Source organism: Pelophylax lessonae (assembly GCF_965119305.1).
Source record: "Pelophylax lessonae genome assembly, chromosome: 8".
Classification (NCBI taxonomy): Eukaryota; Metazoa; Chordata; class Amphibia; order Anura; family Ranidae; genus Pelophylax; species Pelophylax lessonae.
The window spans coordinates 66,574,275-66,594,511 of NC_138775.1; the positions used below are offsets into that span (position 1 = coordinate 66,574,275).

At 40.2% G+C, this 20,237-nt stretch overlaps 2 protein-coding genes across 5 annotated transcripts in view; one reads left to right on the plus strand and one right to left on the minus strand.

Moving 5' to 3' along the window:
* Positions 1-2,995, plus strand: part of LRTM1 (leucine rich repeats and transmembrane domains 1) — a 30,584-nt gene extending 27,589 nt beyond the window's left edge. Inside the window, exon 3 of the mRNA XM_082265104.1 lies at positions 2,498-2,995. Within this exon, the coding sequence (XP_082121230.1) occupies positions 2,498-2,946 (449 nt within the window). The 3' untranslated portion in view covers positions 2,947-2,995. The remainder of the gene's footprint in view (positions 1-2,497) is intronic.
* CACNA2D3 (calcium voltage-gated channel auxiliary subunit alpha2delta 3) overlaps positions 1-20,237 on the minus strand; it is a 1,429,924-nt gene that overhangs the window by 271,738 nt on the left and 1,137,949 nt on the right. The gene's annotated exons all lie outside the window — the stretch shown is intronic.

Genomic DNA, 20,237 nt, shown 5'->3' on the forward strand with positions numbered 1-20,237 from the left:
CAGCCTTATTTCAAATGGATTAAATTCATTATTTTCCTTAACATTCTACAAACAATATCTCATAATGACAATGTGAAATAAGTTTGTTGGAAATCTTTGCAAATGTATTAAAAATAAAAACAAAACAAAAACTCACATATACATACAGTAAGTATTCACAGCCTTTGCTCAAAACTAGGCCCCAATTACAGCCTCAAGTATTTTTAATATGATGCTACAAGCTTGGCACACTCATTTTTGGGCAGTTTCTCCCATTCTTCTTTGCAGGACCTCTCAAGCTCCATCAAGTTGGCTGGGGAGCATTGGTGCACAGCCGTTTTCAGATCTCTCCAGAGATGTTCAATCGGGTTCAAGTCTAGGCTTTGGCTGGGCCTCTCAAGGACATTCACAGAGTTGTCCTGTAGCCACTTCTTTATTATCTTGGCTGTGTGCTTAGGGTCATTGTCCTATTGGCAGATGAATCACCCCTGTCTGAGGTCCAGAGTGCTCTGGAGCAGGTTTTCATCACAGATGTCTCTGCACATTGCTGCATTCATCTTTCTCTTGATCCTGATTAGTCTTCCAGTTCCTGCCTGAAAAACATCACCCCAGCATGATGCTGCTATTACCATGCTTTACTGTAGGGATGGTATTGGCCAGGTGATGAGTGGTTCCTGGTTTCCTCTAGACATGATGCTTGCCATTCAGGCCAAAGAGTTCAATCTTCATCAGACCAGAGAATTTTGTTTCTCATGGTCTGAGAGTCCTTCAGGTGATTTTGGCAAACTCCAGGTGGGCAGTCATGTGCCTTTTACTGAGGAGTGGCTTCCGTCTGGCCACTCTATCATGTAGGCCTAGTTGGTGGAGTGCTGCAGAGATGGTTATTCTTCTGGAAGGTTCTCCTATCTCCACAGAGAAATGCTGGAGCTCTGTCAGAGTGAGCCTCTTGGTTCTTGGTTCTTGGTCACCTCCCTGACTAAGGCCCTTCTCCCCAGAACGCTCAGTTTGGCCCGCTCTAGGAAGAGTCCTGGTGATTCCAAACTTTTCTCATTTACCAATGATGGAGGCCACTGTGCTCATTGGAACCTTCAATGCTGCACAAATGTTTCTTTACCCTTCCCCAGATCTGTGCCTCAATACAATCCTGTCTCGGAGACCTACAGACAATTCTTTGGAATTCATGGCTTGGTTTCTGCTTTGATTTGCACTGTTAACTGTGCTACCTGAAATAGACAGGTGTGTGCCTCTCCAAATCATGCCCAATCAATGGAATTTACCACAGGTGGACTCCAATCAACTTGTAGAAACATCTTAAGGATGATCAGGGGAAACGGGATGCACCTGAGCTCAATATTGAGTGTCATGGTTCAAGGCTGTGAATACTTATATACAGGTGATTTTTTTCGTTTTCTTTTTTTAATACATTTGCAAAGATTTCAACACACTACTTTCACATTGTCATTATGGAGTATTGTTTGTTGAACGTTGAGGAAAGTAATCAATTTAATCCATTTTGGAACCAGGCTGTAACATAACAAAATGTGGAAAAAGTGAAGCGCTGCGAATACTTTCCAGATGCACTGTACACATACTAAAGTTTTATCATAGTGACTTTAACCATTTGTTGCTGGGACCTATTTTTTAATAGTCATAATTTAATAGTGAATTAATAGGTACGTAGTAAAGACAGTGCAAGCAGAATGTTTTCTAAACATTTGCTGAGATAAACTAAATACCTGAATAAGCATGTTATTTAAAGAAAGTTTAAGTGTCCATTCACACTGGTACGACTTGTCAGGCGACTTGGTCAGCCTGACAAGTCGTGCACCGTCGCTCCCATAGTGTAGTACAGGACCAGTTCTAATAGGAGCGACACAAGTCGCTCCGACTTAGAAAAAGGGTCCTGTACTACTTTGGGGCGACCTGGAGGCGACTTGCATTGACTTCCATTATGTGACTTCACAGGTCGCCCCCTAAGTCGGAGCGACCTAATGTGAACGGAGCCTAAAAGTGTTTAATGCTTAAAGTGGAATTTCACTTTATAGAGATGAGGAGAGGGGTTCTGTAGACCAATACAGCAGCCTAGGTTGAAAAGCTGCTCCTATATAGATATAGTACAATGAGTGAGCATTGTTCCCCTAGCACAGTAATGGTGAACCTTGGCACCCCAGATGTTTTGGAACTACATTTCCCATGATGCTCAACTACACTGCAGAGTACATGAGCATCATGGGAAATGTAGTTCCAAAACATTTGGATTGCCAAGGTTCACCATCACTGCCCTAGCATAAGTGTTAGTGGCATTATCACCATATGAAAATAAAGGAAATAAAGAAAAACAGAACTAATAAAGTATGCTGCAATATTATGTTGTTCTTGGGCTTAGATACACTTTAGAAAACCTTTCAATCTATTAAAAAAAAGCAACCAACACTATCCTTTTCATGCAACACACATAGTTTTTGTTATTTAAAATGCATTCTTTCAATATCTTGTTTTAATACTTTTTTTTTTTCAGGAGGGATTATTGACGAGTTCATTTGCAGTGGTCCTTCAATTCGAAAGGGAAATGATCTCCTGAAGATCCCTTCTGAAATGTTTAAGACTTGTATTCCATTGACTACTCCACCCGTTATGGCAAATATTCACCATCACAGCCCCGATTACAGGAGTAATAGCAAATATGGACACCACAATGATCATGGGGATGGCAGTCACCCTGAATGTGAACCAAAACCAAAGCCTCGTCCGGTGAACTTGAGACATGCCATAGCCACTGTTGTCATTACCGGTGTGGTGTGTGGCATTGTATGCCTAATGATGTTGGCAGCTGCCATCTATGGTTGTGCCTATGCTGCGATTATGGCAAAATACCACAGGGAGCTTAAGGAAGTGGAACGCTTGGCTCCTGTAGCGGAACATGGCAGCCCAGAAGAAAAAGAGCCCCTTGATGGCACTTTAGCATGAACTGTAACTTTAGTATGTTTTTCTTTTTTAAAAGAGATAAACATATTGATATCATACAGTATGTTAATAAAATGTCACTTTCCACACTAAATGTAAAAAATGGACCTGTACATGTGGATTGAGATATTCATTTTTTTAATGGTGTAATTCTAAGCTAGCAGAAATGTTATCATATTAATTAAGACTCTGGAATTGTTGTAGAATGTCTTCATTAAAACATGTCATATGTTGTGTCTTCCTCTTAAATAAAGTTATGTTTTCAAGATGTATGCACTATTTATACATAGTGAAGAAATCAATTTTGTGGAAAAATACTTAATGTTAATATTCAATTTCAAAGTGTTACAAAGCAACGCTGTTCATCCAAACTCCACATAGATCTGATCAAACAATTTGATCCTAACTACACCCATACTGCTAAAGATCCCTTCAGAGATCTAATATAATCATACCTGTAGGAAGAAGGTGGCCTACCAGGATAGGCAGCATTAAAATATCCCCTGTGGACCATTGATAGGGAAAGAAATGGCAATGATATTGGAGAAGTCAATCAAAAATAGCTTTTTATAGTGTAACAATATACAGAAGCAGATGTCTATTAAAAGGTAAGTACGTAGATACTGATATAAGAATATCTTGTAGTAGCTATAAGAAAGGGAGCTTTCAATGCACCAGATCTGCTGGTCAACTTTAGCGCCATTAGAAGATGCTAGTCTTCATAGAGCCATCAAACACGGGTCCCTTAGTACATTCTGTTGAAATTATTTTAATATTGACTGCTCAAGCCGTGAAGAAAGGGGTATCCTCTTTCCCTTAAATGGGTTGGCTGTATTTGATGCTCTAAACCATGGGCGTCCAACCTTTTGGCTTCTCTGGGCCACATTGAGTGTAGAGAAGTTTTTTCGGGCCGCATATAAAATATATACTATAGTTAAGGTATATAAGTAATAAAACCCTGCAGCTCCACACCCACGACGGGCTTCGTATGGCCCTACCCTCCCCTCTGAGGCAGCCTCTGCCTACAGTTAGTTTAAAGCTGCTGTGGCCGTGCCCCCGACTTGACTTCCTTCCTCCCCAGCAGAAAAAAACAAATTGTCAGGGGGCAGTGGGCCGCATTGCTTGTGGTTCCGGGCCGCATGCGGCCCCCGGGCCGCAGGTTGGACATGCCTGCTCTAAACCATGGGTGTCAAACTGGTGGCCCTCCAGCTGTTACAGAACTACAAGTCCCATGAGGCATTGCAAGGCTGACAGTTACAAGCATGACTCTGAAAAGCAGAGGCATGATGGGACTTGTAGATCTGCAACAGCTGGGCCACCAGTTTGACATCCCTGCTCTAAACCAATAAATGTTTCAAAAAGTCCTTTTACGTGAGAAGAAATTTTGTACCAGGTGCTCCTCTGAACAGCACTAAGAATGCACCTGATTAGGAAAGTCAATATTAGCATTAGAATTAGGTTACGAGGTTTAGACATCGGGAGTTAAAGTTTAGAAGGCTGGTTTAAATGAATATTAGGTTTTACTTTCCATTGTTAGTTAAGGATAAGAGAGAGGCCAGGGTTAAGTGTTAGGATCAGGCATAGTGTTAGGGAATAAGCATTATGGTTACACTGAGGTTCAAGAGATGTTAAGAGTTAAAACCAGCCATAGACGAAGCAATTTTCTTTCTTGCAACCACGGGTTGCAGGAAATAAAATAGCCTGATGATTCCCCCATCAACACTGACTAAGTTGATGGGAAACCCACTGAATTCCTCCCTTGGAGCCATTGTGTTTGATCAATCAACTTGGGTTGATTGACTGTGATTGATCGATCAACTTGAGTACATTCAGCCTGCCCATACATGATTCAAATATTCTCCAAAATAAATTTTTGATGCTTAGCACCTTTCTCCTGCGCTCAGAAACAAGGCTCCCAGACCACTCCTATCACGGGACTCATACTTGGCATCCCCAATGGCTAAGCCTTGCTCCCATCTAGGACCGGGGTGGTCAACAAAATACTGCAAACAAAAAAACAAAGAAAGGGAGCACTGGCCTAGTACATTATCCTCAGTCAGGCTTTATTTAATGCAAAATAAAAATGTCTACTCACAAACAAGTGATGTAAACCAGCGTGTCAGATTAAAATGTAAGACCACCATGATTCAAATCTTGGCTGGTCCCTGCTGAACCGGTCGAGATTCAAAGCTTTAATTTCAGGAATTAGGGTTACTATGCAGAGCTTAGTTTCGTGTATGTGTAAGTTTAAAGTAGATACAAATCCTCATTGGACAAATTTCCCTTCTGTATAATATTTTAAAAAAAATGTTTTACATGGGTCCATGCTGTCTTTCACAGTGCCCAGTTTATCATGCATTTTATACAGAAGTTTGCCTATTAACGCTGAAATGGGCAGAATTTAACAAAAAGGTTCCCCCATAGATTTGAATGGGATTTGCCTCCAAATTTGGGATTGCCAAATTTTGAACAAGATTTGGAAAAAGCTTAATGAATCAAACCTGCACAGATTAACCCATCACTAATTTCTATGTAGAGTTTGCACATATACACTATATTGTCTATACTGCCTTTAAACATACATGAACTTTAATGGCATCTCAGTTTTTAGTCTGTGGGGTTCAATATTGAGTTGGCCCACCCTTTGCAGCTTTAACTCTTCTGGGAAGGTTGTCCACAAGGTTTCGGAGTGTATCTTTGGGAATTATTGACCAGTCTTCCAGAAGCGCATTTGTGAGGTCAGGCACTGATGTTGGACAAGAAGGCCTGGCTCACAGTCTCGCTCTAATTCATTTCAAAGGTGTTCTGTTGGGTTGAGGTCAGGCCAGTCAAGTCCCTCTACCCTAAACTCGCTCATCCATGTCTTTATGGACCTTGCTTTGTGTACTGGTCCAAATCATTTGGTGAAGGGTGATTATGGTGTGGGGTTGTTTTTCAGGGGTTGGGCTTGGCCCTTAGTTCCAGTGAAGCAAACTCCTAAGGCGTCAGCATACCAAGGCATTTTGGACAGATTCATGCTCCCGATTTTGTGGGAACAGTTTGGGGATGTCCCCTTCCTGTTCCAAAATGACTGCGCACCAGTGCGCAAGGTAAGGTCCATAAAGACATGGATAAGTGATTTTGAGGTGGAGGAACTTGAGTCCTGACCTCAACATGATAAAACACCTTTGGGATGAATGAGAGCGGAGACTACAAGTCAGGCCTTCTGGTCCAACATCAGTGCCTGACCTCACAAATGTGCTTCTGGAAGAATGGTCAAACATTCCCATAGACACACTCCTAAACCTTGAAGACAGCCTTCCCCGAAGAGTTGAAGCTGTTATAGTTGCAAAGGGTGGGCCAACTCAATATTGAACCCTACGGACTAAGACTGGGATGTCATTAAAGTTCATGTGATTGTAAAGGCAGGCATCCCAATACTTTTGACAATAAAGTGTATGTGCACATGGGGAGCCCTGTGTGCTCAATACATAAACATCTTCTAACGACATGAACACCCATAGTACTTCTTTATTCAGAAACCATGAGCACACTATGTAATAGTTACTTAGTTGTCTGGAATCCATTGAAGTATGACACATATCTGCTAGAGGCTACATTTCCGGCTACAAAGCCTAATAGTTATGCAGCATTATTTATACTTTTAAACAGTACATACAAAAAATTAATTCAGGCACAGCTATCCACTTTGCATGACAATAAATATTTCTATTCATTTATTTACTTTATTCTTGCCAGAATGCCTCTTTTTTAGGCCTGGTTGGTAGGATAATGCAGGAGATGGTAAAAAAGTAAATAAATGTTGGTTGTTCCAGTAAGGATACTTTTTCTACGGTGTCCAAATGACAGCAACGTATTCTACAGCTCTACAATTGATTGATAATAAACGGCTTCAGCGAAACACTAAGCATGAGTGAAAGAAAAGCTTTTTTGTTATCATTTATATTCTCGGAAAAATGGCCAAGAAATCATAAATTCTGCCAGGGCATGTAAACTTATGAGCACAACTGTATATTTACAAAAAAGTGTGCGTGTGTGTGTATATATACATGTATATATATATATATATATATATATATATATATTCTTAATATTAATATATATATATATATTCTTAATATAAATATATATATATATATATATATATATATATATATATATATATATATATTTAATACTAATATATATATATATATAAATATGTGAAAAGGTTGTAACAAATGAAAAACATCAATTACAAAGTGCGCTAAAAATTATGGAAAACAAATATTCACAAAAATGGTGATTGCTGATGTTCAGCTAAAAACAAAGTCTATATTCCAAATGGTGAGACTGTGCAAAGGTCTTGAAAATCCAAAGAATATAGTGAGGTTGGGGAGTGATGGAGGATAAGGGTAACCTCTTCCCAAACGGTGATCCAGACAGTGCTCTAATGTACACGTGATGCACCCAGTGTTAAGAAGGGACTCTTACCAGATGATGGAGAGATGCAAACATATAGTGTATAACCCTGGAGTCCGTTAAGGTCAGCTTGTAGGAGAGAATTCACAAGAGGAATGAAGCGACCATCTGCTTCCAAAATGTGGGGATCTAGAGGCTTCCACTCAAGGGGATATCGCCACCAAGAACATGCCCAAGGAAGAGAAGGGGACTATAGTGCATTACCTCACTTTATTGAACCAATAAGAAAGAGTAACACTTACATTTTCAGGAGAAAAAACAGCATATGTAAATATTGGATCGAGGACCTCTGCAGTAGTCCGGGATCAATGGCAACACGGCTAGCTCCCCCCGACGCGTTTCCACTAACAAGTCGGCTTCTGGGACTGGAGCTGTAGCCGTGCTGCTCGCATCTCTCATGTAAATAATGTGGCTGATGGACACTTCCGGTGCGGCCATGGCGGGGACCCGGAAGTGTTATGACGCACTTCCGGTTCAAATGTTAGCCAATCAAGGTGTGTTGAGATGAAGACCCGGAAGTTCTAAAAAGCACTTCCGGAGGCTTCTGCGGCCAATCACATCGGATGTCAACAAAGCTAATCATCCATAACACCGGAGTATAAGGAAAAAACATAACTATTCTTATCGGTGCCAGAAATGTTAGAATTGTATATGAAGGCAAGCAATTTCATCTGTCATTATAGATATCAAAAGGAATCCATTATAAATAAAAGGCAGACAGAATTCTCTTATTAGAAATATATGACAGATGTGAAAACTATTCGGTTTTAATTGAAAAGGGTTTAAAATTAACACATTAAATTCCCTAAAAATACCACAATCTTGGTCTAAAGACCCAGAAGTGGCTTTAATAATTATGGCTAAAGCATTTAATATATATAAAAAATATATAAAAAATTAAAAAATATAAAAACATCTTAGGTCATCAAACGTTGTGTAATTTTGGGGTGTGTGACACCAGAAGTCTCCATCAACCAATTTCACATTTATACAAACGTATATGGCCTAAATGCTAATAAAAACATATAATGACATTATAAAAACTAATGTGGGCACATAGTTTCAAACATAAAAGAGGAAAAGGAAAGGTAATAAAGCAGGGCGGGAAGGGAAAAGTTGACCAGAAAAGACAGAACTTGGAATGTTATTGTCCTATGTGGGTGTGTGGTTATTCATTGTTGATGTGGGCATTAATGTCCCATTCCACATTCATACCCCATGGTTGATAGCATTTTAGTTCATGAATCCAAAACGTTTCTCTCCTGGAAATAGATCTCTTCATGTCACTCCCCCTCCAATGTGGGGAATAGCACTCAATCACAACGGCTTTCAATTTTGAGTAGCTTCTATTGTGACACTTATCATGATGGGAAGAGAGACTATGACCAGGGAAACCTATTTGTATGTTGGTGAGATGTTCACCTATTCTGATACTGGGGGTCCTGATCGTTCTCCCAACATACTGTAATCCACATCCGCACGTTAGGAGATACACCGCCCCTTTGTGATGGCAGGTGGTAAAGTTTTGGATGTCATATTTTTTCTTGGTAACTGTGGAGTTGAAGGACTGAGTTCTCTGTGTATTCAACTCTTTGCAAACCCGACATTTCTTGCAAGGAAAAAATCCTTTCATATTAGAAAACATTTTCGGGATGGTGGGTTTCTCTACTGGAGTAGGGGCAATAATGTCCTTCAAATTCTTAGTCCTCCTGAAGATAATAGGGGGTCTCCCAGGAAGTGTTGGTCCTAGTATTTTATCTCCTTTTAATATATGCCAATACTTCCTGAAGGTATGATTGACCCACCTGTAGCCAGTTGAAAATGAGGTAATAAAGGCATATTCAAACTTAGAAAAGGCACTTTCTGGTTTGGGTTTGGGCACCACTAACTCTTTTTGGGGTACGTTTTTAACTTGAAGGATATTTTGTTCCAGAATTTCCTCTTTAAACCCCTTTTCCACAAATCTATCCTTCAATATTTTACTTTGTACCTCAAAATCTTGGGAGTCAGTGCAGTTACGACGTATCCTCCTAAATTGGCTTATGGGGACCGAGGTTAGCCAATTAGGGTGATGGCAACTATCCAGGGAGATGAACCCATTCTTGTCCGTGGGTTTAAAGAAGGTTCTCGTACCAAATTTACTTCCCATCCTGTATATAACAAGATCTAGGAAATTTATGGATGTTTCACTGAACTGATAAGTGAGGCGAATGCCCCAATCATTACAGTTCAGTCTATCCATAAATAATTGAAGAGAAGAGATGTCACCTTTCCACAGCAATAAAACATCATCTATGTATCTTCTCCATAGAAAGATGTTGGGTTCTCTAGCGGCATAAATGTTGCGGTCCTCCCAGAGTGCCATAAATAGATTGGCAAGGCTGGGAGCAAATTTGGCTCCCATTGCCACGCCAGTCTGTTGTAAATAGAAATTCCCACCGTAGAAAAAATAATTGTGCTCCATTCCGAATTGCAATAACTCAAGAATGAATATTTTTTGTTTAAGTGGGAGGTCGTAATTGCTTTCCAAAAAAGTGCTGACTGCCTCATATCCCATCTGGTGAGGTATGATGGTATACAGGGATGAAACATCTGCTGTAACCATCAATACCTCACCTTCTACGTCCAGGTTTGTGAGTTCCTGGATGCATTGGGACGTATCTTTCAGGTACGCAGGGGTTTGTTGTACCAGAGGTTGGAGGAAATGATCCACGTATTTTCCTATTCGAGAGGTCACCAAATCTATACCACTTATTATTGGACGGCCCAGAGGTTTTATTAAACTTTTGTGGACCTTGGGTAAATAATAAATAAGTGGGATTCTCGGGGCTAAAGGAACAAGATGTTCTTTCTCTTTATCATTGAGAATGCCCTCTTGGTGACCCCTCAAGATCAACCGCTCTAGTTGTCTCTTATATGAATAGGTTGGATCATTGGAAAGTATCCGATATGTGTCGCTGTCAGACAGCAAGCGATCCATTTCCTCTATATAATCCTCTTTTTTAAGCAGTACAACTCCGCCTCCTTTGTCAGCTGGGCGGATAATTAAGTCTTTCCGTTCACACAATGACTTAATATTATATATATATATATTCTTAATATTTATATATATATATATATATATATATATATATATATATATATATATATATAACTTTTTGTTTTCTTCTAATACATCAAACAATGAAAGCACACAGATCATAATCATCTGACTTGCTGTGTTCAGGAATACGCATTCATTCCCCAAATTCCTCCACTCATGAACAAGCAGACTTCCCTCTAAGTGATATATACAGGAAGAATAGGCTTATTAAAACCTCATCTAATAATAATAATACAGAGGCCATCACTCTTCAGCCTGCAAGTACAACACAGAAAGCACATGAGTTGGTTTTGTCAGAGGACAGCTGCCAGGAAGTGGCTGCTTAGAAAGTTATCCTTCTAAAGTGTTTGTCATCTTGATAGTCATGACAAGCAAACAAATACTGCAGGCCTAAGTGTTAATGCAACCTCTGGCTACTGGATGCTTCTCTAAACTGAATGCTCAACAATAATCATCATCCGCAATACCTCTAGGATCTCCGACTTCTCTGGCTAATAGTGTACAGTGGCTAAAAGGACAACTAAACACAGTCACCCCTGCCTGAAGCCGGACCAGGGAGAAGGGACTTTAAAGAGCCGCTCTAACAGGTCATGACAATACTGTCGTTTGCATTATTGACAGCTGATATGGTAAAAAATAGAGGGGTATGCAAGTCAAATGATACCCAGCTAAATAAAACATGAAAATATATCTACTGTTGTTTTTTTCTATCTTGGGTAGACTTTGGTTAGAATTCTTATCTGGTTTTTATTCTTAGCAAAGGGATTGACAGTATATTGAATATAGATTTTCAAAAAAATCTGTAACTGAAAAATAGAAAACCCCTTATTATGTTCTCACACTGTATATAGATGTGTGTTTTTTAAGTGCCGCTTTAGAAATATCCTATAACCCTAAATATGTGGCCAGTCTTTTGGCTTTCCCATGGAAAGGCCAGCTAAAAGCAGAATTTTTTGTCCAATTTGTGTGTGATCTACACACACACTGGAACCTTGTTGGGTTACTATACATTTCTTCAGGAAAGCATCTAAAGACATCACTATAGGTGTGTCAGGTTTGCTGTATTTGATGTGTCTCAATATACAGAGAGACCTATGTCTGCACATGTATTTATTAGTGTGAACTGTGTGAAGTGGACTGGTCTCTCATCTCCCATTGAAAGTGATAAAAGGTCTGGCCATCTATGGTTTCAAGTAAATCTCCCTTGGAGGTCTAATAGGCAGTGAAACAATATAATGTCAATGCAACTCTACCTGACCGTTGATGGGTTTTGCATACTTCCCTGCATTCCATGTTTAGGACCCCTCTGGCTGGACTTATAACTGTAACATTCAGCTAGTAAATAAACCAAAACTAACAGCGCTTCCTAATGTGATCAATAAGATCAATTCAAGGACCTACTGTATATGCAAATGATAAACATTTAACTTTTTAAAGCGGAGTTCCACCCATAAGTGGAAATTCCGCTTTAAGTACACCTAACCCCCTGGCATGCCACATTTGGCATGTCATTTTTTTGTGGGGTGAGCGGGTACCTAGTTTTGACAGGTACCTGCTACCACTTCAGCTCCTCTCTTCCTCCCACCCACCCTGCAATCTTCTGGGACACGTCAGAGGTCCCAGAAGATTGCCGGCCAATCAAGACACGCAGCATGACTCACACATTCATGCAGTGTGCACCCGGCTGTGAAGCCACAAGCTGTCACAGCCGGCTGCCCACACTAGTGATGCCGGTACACTTTTTGGTGCTGCTGACTTTTAATAACACAGAAAAGGCTGGAACACCGCTTTAACACTACCACAGTGAAAAATTCCTAAGGCAACAAGGCTATGACATTAGTGTAGCACCCTCCTAGATAGGTGCTAGGAAAAGTAAAGGTGTGGCCCTGTCTGCTTATCAGGAGGGCCTGATCTGTTAGCATCTGTCACATGCTTCCAGGTGTGATCTCTTGAGTCTGGGGAGTCTCCCCACTGTATCCAATGAGGGATCTTGTTGGGCAGTGGAGGAAACCTAGCCAATAGCACACAAGGATTTATGACTGTCCCAGTGGGCGGGGTTTGCCGCAATGCACCCTGGGATTGGGAATAAATCTCTGGGGAGCATGTGACAGAGTGTCTTTTGGCGGGAGCATCAGTCCCAGGAGGAGGGGATGGCTTTCTATCCTTCTGTAAAGTGTGAAGGTGGTCCGGGCAGTCGGCCTACGGGACCGGAGGTTGAGCTGAGCTGCAAGGGATCCAGAGTTGCTGACCAAGTGGAGCTGCTGTGCAGAATTCTTCAGGAAAAGCAGTATCGTGAGTACTCAAGAACTGCCCAGGGGCCTGCCTAAGAGAGGGGACCACTCCAGAGGGGTCAAAGGGGACCCAGGAGCCAGCTAACCAGGAGTGCACAGTGAAAGGGGGTGCCAAGTAGTTAAACCCTGAAGTTGGGGAGTAAAAGGGGATGCCAGGAAGGGCCCTAAAGTGTTCAGCAATACAGTTTACTCAGCTACCTCAGGAAGGAGTGTCTTGGGGAGCTGAAATTGACTTTTCCTACAGTCAGGTGAAGTTCCAGTATCTGGCCTTGCTGAGGCCAGCATCAGTCAGCATTAACCAGCATCAGTCAGCGTTAATCAGCATCAGACAGCGTTAATCAGCATCAGAGGAGTGCTAACAAAATGCCAAGTAGTATTATTCAATGTCCCTGCCTAATTGTGCATAGTTCAGTTGTTGGTGTATCCCACTTCTTTCTTCTCCCATCCAAGTTCTTAAATAAACCCTTAAAAACCAAAGAAATTGGACTGGTTCTTGTCTAAGGTGCTCACACTTGAAAACATGTCTGAAGGTATTGTTGTTGCTAGCGGTAACCTAGGAGGACCCACACTCATCTGCTCCCTCTGGAGTAGGGCTACATTAGAAAAATAAAAAATGTGAAAAACATATAAAAACTCAAAAGTCAATAACAAGTCCAAAGTGACCTCAATGTGATAAGCATCCACCGTGAATAAAGGTAAGTGCCCTCTCCACCAGCAGATACACCACACACTCACCATACTCTGTTGACCCCTATAAGCGGGTGTCAAATGTGCAAAATGGTAGATCCCACAGATTGGTCACCATATATTAGAATCCAGGTCACTGCTGACATCCATCCAGATATCCAGGTGGGACTGCACTTTAAAACTCCATTATCACTCCATAAACATTAAAGGTAAGGAGGGAAAAAGAAGAAGCCTCATAGTTTCTTCTAGACTGTAAGCTCTAACGAGCAGGGCCCTCTAATTCCTCCTGTATTGAATTGTATTGTAACTGCATTGTCTTCCCTCATATTTTAAAGCGTTGTGCAAACTGTTGGCGCTATATAAATCCTGTATAATAATAATAATAGTTTAGTATTATAAAAAGGATTTATTTAAAACCAATAATATTGCACTTCATCACAGGAGACAAAAATCAGCATGTCAGATAATGGGAACGCCGGTTTGCGTTCCACTTGCGCTCTAACTACCGGAAATGATGTATCTCAAGAAACTCCACCCAACGCCGGTTCGTCAGCCTACGTCTAAAGTCATCAGGGAAACGAAAACCAATCAAATACACTTATTGATTTTTTTTTTTTATTACCAAAGATACAGTATGTAGCAGAATATTTTTTGCCTAAATTTATGATGAAATTCGATTTTTTCAATTATTTTATGGGATATGTTTTATAGCAGAAAGTAGAAAATATGCAGGGGGGGGGGGGGAGTTTAAAGTTTTGGTCTTTTTAATAGTTTATATAATAAAAATTTTAAAAAAAGGGATTGCCCTCCCCTTCCTACAGAGACAGTATTAGTTCCCATTGGGGTCTCCTTGGGCTGGGGTGGACCTCCTATGGCCCCTAAATTGAGGTTTTCTCTTTCTGTTTACCTTTTATGTTGGAGAACATGATTACGTTGCCCATATCCAACATTAACAGCATTTATATTGTTGTTTGACTGTTCACTTTAGCTTACCTGAATAATTCATATCTCACACTGTCCTGAAAGTCTGTAATGCTGTCAAAAATTGTTAAATAAAATTATTTGAAAATTAAAAAATAAAAAATAAAAACCCAGTGGTGATCGAATACCACCAAAAGAAAGATCTATTTGTTTAAAAAAATAAAAAATGGTAAAAATAACCACGTAATTGCCAATTAAAGTAGAGCAGTGGTGAATAGAGATGTACCGAACTGTTCGCCAGCGGACAGTTCCCGGCGAACTTAGCATGTTCGCGTTCGCCGCTGCGGGCGAACATATGCGATGTTCGGTCTGCCCCCTATAATACATCATTGAGGCAAACTTTGACCCTGAACTTCACAGTCAGCAGGCACATTTCCAGCCAATCAGCATACCTCCCTCCCACACCCTCCCACCTCCTATAAATAAGCAAGGGCAGCATCCATCTTAGATCATTCTGAAGCAGTGTGTTAGTGAGAGCAGGGAGAGTGTTGCTGCTGCTGCTGCTGTTAATAGCTAGGGACAGTTGTTAGTCAGTGTTCCTGGTCTTGCTAGTCAGTGTTCTTGGTCCACTACTGCTGTAAGGACAGCATCCTGACAGCACCCCAAAAAGCCCTTCTAAGGGCTGGTATTTGTGTAATTTATATATATATATATATATATAGTGTCCCCAAAAGCCCTTTTAAGGGCTGGTAATTGAGTATTTTTTTTATTTATATATATATATATATATATATATATATATATATAGTGTCCCCAAAAGCCCTTTTTAGGGCTGGTAATTGAGTATTTATATATATATATCAGTGGTGGGTGGGCACGCAGTGGCACTACAGTGGGCACAGTACACTCTGTGGACCTGACAGTCACTGGCAGCCCAGGCAACTGCAATAATAAAAAATTTTTTTTTTTCAATTTGCAACAAGATGCTGTGCCACCGTATATATATCAGTGGTGGGCAGTGCACTGCAGTGGGTACAGTGCACTCTGTGGACCTGACACAGCACTCACTGCAATTATGACAGAGGAAAAAAAATATATTTTTTAAAATGCAAGGTACTGTGCCTGTGCCACCCGAAATGAGTGTGGTGTGCACACAGTACAGTCTGTGGTGGGTCTGTGGCCTCTCACACACAGCGGGCAGGCAACTGCAGTGTACAATAGATAAATATATATATATATATATATATATATATATATATATATATATATATATATATATATATATATAGTGTCCCCAAAAGCCCTTTTTAGGGCTGGTAATTGAGTATTTATATATATATATATATATATATATATATTTATCTATTGTACACTGCAGTTGCCTGCCCGCTGTGTGTGAGAGGCCACAGACCCACCACAGACTGTACTGTGTGCACACCACACTCATTTCGGGTGGCACAGGCACAGTACCTTGCATTTTAAAAAATATATTTTTTTTCCTCTGTCATAATTGCAGTGAGTGCTGTGTCAGGTCCACAGAGTGCACTGTACCCACTGCAGTGCACTGCCCACCACTGATATATATACGGTGGCACAGCATCTTGTTGCAAATTGAAAAAAAAAAAATTTTTATTATTGCAGTTGCCTGGGCTGCCAGTGACTGTCAGGTCCACAGAGTGTACTGTGCCCACTGTAGTGCCACTGCGTGCCCACCCACCACTGATATATATACGGTGGCACAGCAGCTTGCAAAGTAAAAATATATATTTTTTTTTATAATTGCAGTTGCCTGGGTGCCAGTGACTGTCAGGTCCACAGAGTGTACTGTGCCCACTGCAGTGCCACTGCCCACCCACCACTGATATATACGGTGGCAGGCATGACTTTTTTTTGGATTAGTGTCTGGGGGGTCTATAAAGCGTACCTGTGAAGTTTCAGCTCTGTAGCATGTCTAGAACCAGAAAAAAAAGATCATATAGGTGTAAAAGGGCTTCCCACCATCCCTGCTCTACTGAAAAATGATCTTTTTTTCTGGTTCTGGACATGCTACAGAGCTGAAACTTCACAGGTACACTCTTCACAGGTACACTTTTTAGACCCCCTAGACACTAAATCACACAAAAAATTTCTTAAAAATTGTCATTTTTGATAGAGAGCCAATTATTGGAAAACTTAAAAAAAAAATGTCTTTGTATTTATTGTCTGAGGGGTCTAAAAAGCGTACCTGTGAAGTTTCAGCTCTGTAGCATGTCTAGAACCAGAAAAAAAAGATCATATAGGTGTAAAAGGGGTTCCCACCATCCCTGCTCTACTGAAAAATTATCTTTTTTTCTGGTTCTGGACATGCTACAGAGCTGAAACTTCACAGGTACACTTTTTAGACCCCCTAGACACTAAATCACACAAAAAAAGTTCTTAAAAATTGTCATTTTTGATAGAGAGCCAATTATTGGAAAATTAAAAAAAAAAAAATGTCTTTGTATTTATTGTCTGGGGGGGGTCTAAAAGCGTACCTGTGAAGTTTCAGCTCTGTAGCATGTCCAGAACCAGAAAAAAAATAGAATTAGGGTTAGGGTTAGGGCTAGGGTTAGGGTTAGGCTTAGGGCTAGGGTTAGGGTCAGGGCTAAGGTTAGGGTTATTTTTAGTGCTTAGGGTTAGAGGGTTAGAGTTAGAGGGGTAGGGCTACTAACTCTAACCCTAAGTATCTCACCGTAACCCTAACCCTAGCCCCTAACACTAAACCTAACCCTAACCCTCTAACCATAACCCTAACCCTCTAACCTTAACCCTAACCCTCTAAGCCTAGCCATAAAAATAACCCTAACCCTAACCCTAGCCCTAGCCCTAGCCCTAGCCCTAGCCCTAACCCTAACCCTAACCCTAACCCTAACCCTAACCCTAACCCTAGCCCTAGCCCTAGCCCTAACCCTAACCCTAACCCTAGCCCTAAGCCTAACCCTAGCCCTAACCCTAATTCGTATTTTTTTCTGGTTCCGGACATGCTACAGAGCTGAAACTTCACAGGTACACTTTTTAGACCCCCCCCCCCCCAGATGCTAAATCCAAATAATTTTTTTATTTTTATTTTTTTTTAATTTTTCCAATAATTGGCTCTCTAACAAAAAATTACAATTTTTAAGAACTTTTTTTGTGTGATTCAGTGTCTGGGGGTCTAAAAATTGTACCTGTGAAGTTTCAGCTCTGTAGCATGTCCAGAACCAGAAAAAAATTAGAATTAGGGCTAGGGTTAGGGTTATTTTTAGTGCTTAGGGTTAGACGGTTAGGGTTAGAGGCGTAGGGGTAGGGTTACTAACTCTTACCCTAAGTATCTCACTGTAACCCTAACCCTAGCCCCTAACACTATACCTAACCCTAACCCTTAAAGCCCAGTTCCTGTCCCATTTTGGTCGGTTCTGGTCTGTTTGCGGTTGTTTGCGGTGCGTTAAATGGGGAGTTTGGTCTGTCACTGTGAAGCGGGCGCAACCCTTACACTACCTGATCGATACAACATCATACCTGATCGTATACACACACTGGATGTTTTAAAGCACGTTATTCCAAACAATTTAGGAATGTTAGGTGATTTATGCCCTTTATGGAATAAAACCAGACTCTGCGTCAACTACGTAATTTTCCATGGGAGTTTTGCCATGGATCCCCCTCTGGCATGCCACAGTCCAGGTGTTTGTCCCCTTGAAACAACTTTTCCATTACTATTGTGGCCAGAAAGAGTCCCTGTGGGTTTTAAAATTCGCCTGCCTATTAAAGTCTATGGCGGTTCGCAATGTTCGCCGGTTCGCGAACATTCGCCAATGTTCGCGTTCGCCGTTCGCGAACGGCGAATTTTATGTTCGCGACATCACTAGGGGTGAATAGCAAAAAATGCCCTGAAACCTTTCACAGCTTAAGTGGATACTTGGAGCAAAGCACCCAAGAAGTGCCAGACCAAACTTTCTATTTCCTGATCTGCTGAACTGCGATTCAGAACTTCTGGCCTCTTTTTTTATTGATGACTAACCCTGTGTTAATATTTTAGTGTGCCATCTACAATGACTTTCTGCTGTTTCATTTACTACACCTGCCTTGATCTTCAGCCTTTGCTTAAAATTTGGCCATTTGTTCTGGTTTAACCAGGACTTTCAGCTGCTACACTAGGCAACCTGAAAAACAGCAGCCAGTGACAGTCCTCTGTCTCCTGTTAGTAGTACAGAGGATCCACTTTATTCTGTTAAAAAACTAAAACAAATCACCAAAATCACCTAATTTTGCTTAAAAACAAGTAAACTATTTTAAAAGAGAAAACATTTTACATTTGTCCCCGATTTACCCTAATGAAATTTAGCAATTGGAAAAAAAAAAAAAGTCTGCCGAAATACTCACAAAATTTGTTTTTCTTCTTGAAAGAAATGAAACATAAAAATGACACTTTGCTCAGATTAATTTGGATCTTCTAGATCAAGCGTTTGTTTTCCTTCCAGTACATGGCTTGCTCCAGGCTCAACAATCATTGTTTGGGCTCATTAAACAATAAACACAAGAACAGGGCAAAAACATGATGGCAAAAGATGACAAAATTCCAGGACTGTCAAAAGTCTTTACTTGTAATGGTTTCCATGTTTGTCCTTTTTTTTTTTCCAGGAATGTTTTGCCATGCAAAGCAGTATTTTTTTAGAAGTTGCCAGTTCTAGGTTTGAAGTATTCATGTTAGCTGGTGTCAGTCACAAAGCCTTTTCTATGCATGTATTCATGATTTCTTTGGACTGTTTTCTTTGATGAATTTGAAACAATTGTAAACAGGATTTTTTTGTGCTTTAATAAATAGCCAAATAATAGTTTAAGAGCGTCTGGCTAAAAACAACAGAACAGCATCCAGACTGGAAAAGTCAAAGTAAAATAAAAATTAATTCTTTGTATCTCCAAAAAGAAGAAGAACAATTCACAGTGAAGAAGAGCTGTAAATTTATTCTGCTTGTACAGTAAAAAAAAAACAACAAAAAAAGAAATGCTCCTTGTGATTGGTTATTCAAAATGTGCCTGTTTCCCCTTTACTTTCACTGTCTTTCTTTTTATTTGGACAAGTTATTTGGATAGGCCGAGGTTCTTGGCCTCTTGGACTTTGGCCTGAACATCATAAACAGCTTAATAAAATAAAGTTGAGGCAAAAAGTTATGACTCAAAATATATAAGTGTATCTAAAGTCAAAATGTTTTTTTTTTTCCATTTTGAGTTGACTGTCCAGTGTCTGGTTTTACTGCTCTCTGTGTCCCCACTAGTAAGATTCACCCTCTCTATTTATCCTGGTGGACAATAAACAATGTGAACAAAATTGAGAGAGAATCAAAAAGTTAAAGTGGTTGTAAATGCACAAGATTTTTTACTTTCCTGTATTCTTTTCATGAAGGTAAAACATTTTCTGTGTGCAGAAGCCCCCAAGACCCCCCCCCCCTATTAACCACTTTAAGACCAGAAGTATTTTCCCCCTTAATAACCAGGCCCTATTTTGCGATTCGGCACTGCCTTAATTTAACGGACAATTGTGCAGTTGTGTGACACTGTACCCAAATAAAATTGATGTCCTTTTTTTCCCACAACTAGAGCTTTCTTTTGGTGGTATTTGATCACCTGTGTGATTTTTATTTTTTGCTCTATAAACAGAATAATAGTGACAATTTTGAAAAAAAAAAAAAAAAAAAAAAAAAACACAATATTTTTCACATTCTGCTATATGAAATTCTCAAAAAAATTTTTTTAAAAATCAAACTTTTTTACCATTTTAGGCCAATTTCTTTTCTGCTACATACATTGGTAAAAAAAAAATTTGCAATAAGCGT